Source organism: Plasmodium reichenowi, chromosome 11 (genome assembly GCF_001601855.1).
Source record: "Plasmodium reichenowi strain SY57 chromosome 11, whole genome shotgun sequence".
Taxonomy (NCBI): Eukaryota; Apicomplexa; class Aconoidasida; order Haemosporida; family Plasmodiidae; genus Plasmodium; species Plasmodium reichenowi.
In genome coordinates this window covers 108207-112047 of record NC_033656.1, presented here as the reverse complement: position 1 = coordinate 112047, position 3841 = coordinate 108207, and the positions used below count along the sequence as shown (strand labels likewise).

The 3841-nt window shown below is 17.4% G+C and overlaps 1 protein-coding gene across 1 annotated transcript in view; it reads right to left on the bottom strand.

Annotated features, from left to right (window-relative positions):
- The window catches only part of PRSY57_1103400 (calcium/calmodulin-dependent protein kinase, putative), a gene marked incomplete at both ends in the record, with an annotated part of 5220 nt that extends 3202 nt beyond the window's left edge, over positions 1–2018 (bottom strand). Inside the window, one exon of the mRNA XM_020114918.1 lies at positions 1–2018. This exon is cut by the window's left edge and continues 3202 nt beyond it. Coding sequence (XP_019970287.1) covers positions 1–2018 — 2018 coding nt within the window.
- Between the last annotated feature and the right edge of the window lie 1823 nt (positions 2019–3841).

Here is a 3841-nt window from a genome sequence, read left to right as displayed (position 1 = left end):
TTTTTTTTTTTTTTTTTTTTTTTTTTTTTTTTTTTTTTTTGTGTTTTGTTTAATATGTGGAAATATTTCAACCAAGGGTGATTAGCTGCACAAACTGTACTGGATATTCTTTTGTTGGGATCAAATTGAAGTAATTGTTCGCATAAATCTTTTGCTATTGGATAATTATGAAATGATAAAAGATTAAAATTTATACCTTTTTTTTCTTTCTTTAATAATATATCTTTTGTGTTTTTATAATTAATCATTAAACACATAGGTAGAGGAGTAATACCAGTCATCAAAATATAAAATATAATTCCTATAGACCACATATCTGATAAAATTGAATAATTAAAACCTTTAATAATTTCAGGAGCTATATATCCATATGTACCCACTAATTTAATATATTTTTTATTACTACTTGTTCTATGATTATTTATTTCATCATCCTTATTTATATTCTTTGCTTCCTTAGTTTGATGAGTATTGGAGAATATTCTTTTTGTTATTTCTTTTGATTGGTTGTGTAAACATATATTTGTAATTTGATTCTTTTGGTTCGGGTATATTTTTTTTTCTGCATATTTTTCATATTGTGTTTTACTTGTTTCTTTTTCCAGTTCTTTGTTATTTTGAGATGTTGTTTTTTTTATTTCGCTACCTGGCGTATTCTCCATATGATCTAGTAAGCAGGTGGGTTTATCTGCATGTACGGTGGTATATAATTCATTGTTATTATGATGAATATTGTTATTATTGAGACGTGTGTTTCTATGTGGATACGACTTATTTTGTGAAAAAGCATTATAATAATAATAACAATTATTATTATCATTATTATGATCACTATTTTTATTTTTATTATTATTTTCATTTTTATTATTATTTTCATTTTTATTTTTATTATTATTTTCATTTTTATTTTTATTTTCATTATTATTGTTGTGCATGCTACAGCATTGGCTAGTAGCTCCATATGGAGACACGAAGGTATTCATTAAAACATTTGGAGAGGTTTGTTGTAAATTATTGATAAAATGACAAGTATCATAATCAATAAGAACAAGTTCATAGTTGTACATATAACCTTTATTCTTTGTTTTTTTATGACGAAACATAAGATTTTCTGGTTTAATATCTCTATGAATAATATTATGACAATGTAAATAATAAACAGCTTGTAATATTTGACTTATAATATATTTACAAATATTTTCTTTAACTTGTTTTTTATAAACTAAAAAGTTAAATAATTCTTTTCCATATAATTTTTCCATAACAATATAAAAATTTTTATTATCATCATATATATTAAATATTTTCATTAAATTTTTATGTTGATTTAATGATATAATATATTCCATCATATATTGCCATGATACTCCGAATGAATTCAATACTTTTTGTTTATTTATTATTTTAATTATTTTTTTTGTTTTGTCTTTTTTGTCAATTACATTTAATAAAACAGCTCGATCAAATGGTAATTCAATTTCTTTTAAATTCTTTTTTGTAACTTTTATATAACTTTTATATAAATTAAATTTTGTACTTTTTTTTTGGGTTTTTTTTTTTTGGGGGATTATCATATTTTCGATTGATTCATATGAATAGTTATCATCATATAAATTATCAACATGTTGTTGATTATATCTATTATTATGATAATTCTCTTGTATTTGTTTACATGTTTCTTTATATTTCCCTTCCTTGTTTGATTTATTTATTTTTTCATCTACTATTTTTATCTTGGATAATTCCATTTCTTTTTTTTTATTAAAAAAGTGGAAAAACACATTGTCTTCATTTTTTAATAAAAATTCTTCACATATGGGTAAAAATCTTTTTATGAAAAAGTAATCTTCAATCTTTTCATTCTCTAATTTTATGATTTTATTTTTTGTCTTTTTTTTATTTCCCCCTGATACGTGAATTTTATTAGGATAGTTTGAGTTTATGGAGATGCTCCTTTTTCTTTTCTTCTTTTTTTCTTCAAAAAATATGTTATGATCATGATGATAGTTATTTTTCATTTTGTATAATCAACCTTGTATATATAAATATATAAATATAAATAAATAAACAAATAAATAAATACATATACATATATATATATATATATATATATATATATATATATATATATATATATACATATGCATATATTTATATTTATATTTAAGAAGTGTTATTATTATATTCTATATTTTATTAAAGAGGGGTGGGGTTGGGGAAAAAAAAAAGCGAAATAATAAATCCATTATTTTTATCACCCTTTATTTTATAGTAGGCAAAATGATGGCATATATATGTATATATTAAAAGAAAAGATAATTATAAATAAATAAATAAACAAATAAATAAATAAATAAATATATATATATATATATATATATATATATATATATATGTATGTATGTATGTTTATAGTTTCATGTTTGTTGTTGAGTGTAAGAATTAATTATAAAATAATATTTATACAAAGACAAAATGAAAAGGTTAAAAAACAAAAAAAAATATAACATACATGAAATGAAAAAAAAAAAAAAAAAAAGGAATTTAATTATATGAATAGTTACATGATGAGATTCAATTTTTTTTTTTCTTCTTTTTTAAAAGCTAATTACAATTTTTATAAATAAAATAAAAATTAAAAATATCGACATTTGTGTATATATATATATATATATATATATTACTCTTTTATAAATAACTTATGGTTGTTCTTAAGAAAAAAATATAAGTAAATATATATATATATATATATGTAATAAGTGCAAAAATTATGACCTATATAAATACATTTAACAAAAAAAATAAAATAATAAAATAATAAAAAAATAATAAAAATAAAAAGTGTTCACACGAAAAAAATTTATTTTATGTACATGTTGTAGAATTAAAAACTTGTCTAATTATATATATATATACAAACATATATAAATAAATAAATAAATAAATACATAAATATATATATATATATATATTATAATACACGATTTATTCTTAAAAAAATAAAAATAAAATAAAATTAAGAAATGTATATTATTACATACAATTATAAATTATTAAAAAAAAAAAAAAAAAATTTAAATATATTAATTATGAAGAAAGTAATTTTCTTTTTTTCAGGATGTTAAATATATAATATGTGTATATAAATTGAATAAAATATATTTAAAATAGGGATTATATAAATATGAAATAAAATATAATAAAATGAATAAATAAAATAATATATTATGAATACATACACATATAATATTCTTTATATGTATATAATGATGTTGCAAAATTCTGTACATATAAATGTATACATATTAATATATATATATATATATATATATATATATATTTATTTATTTTTATAAAAAGATAAAAAAAAAAAAAAAATTTAAATGTCTAGTAATAAATATAAATAAGAGTAAAAAAATTGAAAGAACAAATCATGAAAAATACAAAAAGAAAGTAATTAAATATATAAATAAATAAATAAATTAGTTCAATTAGGAAAATTTAAAAAATTGTGTGAAAATATAATAAAGCCGTTCTTAAAGAATGTATAAAAAAAAAAAAAAAAGAAGAAAAAAGAAAAAAAATGAATAAATAAATAAATAAAAATATTATATATATATATTATTTTTATTTCAAAAAATTACATTTGAGTCAAATATTTATATATCATATAAATATAAACATGTGGAAATATTTAAAAACAAGTAAAAGAATGATTATCTATTTTTCAATCTACAAGTCATAAAGTGTCTACTTTAATAATTGTAAAATAAAGTAATATATAGAAAGAAACAAACAAACAAAAAAAAAAAAAAAAAAAAAAAAAAAAAAAAAAAAAAAA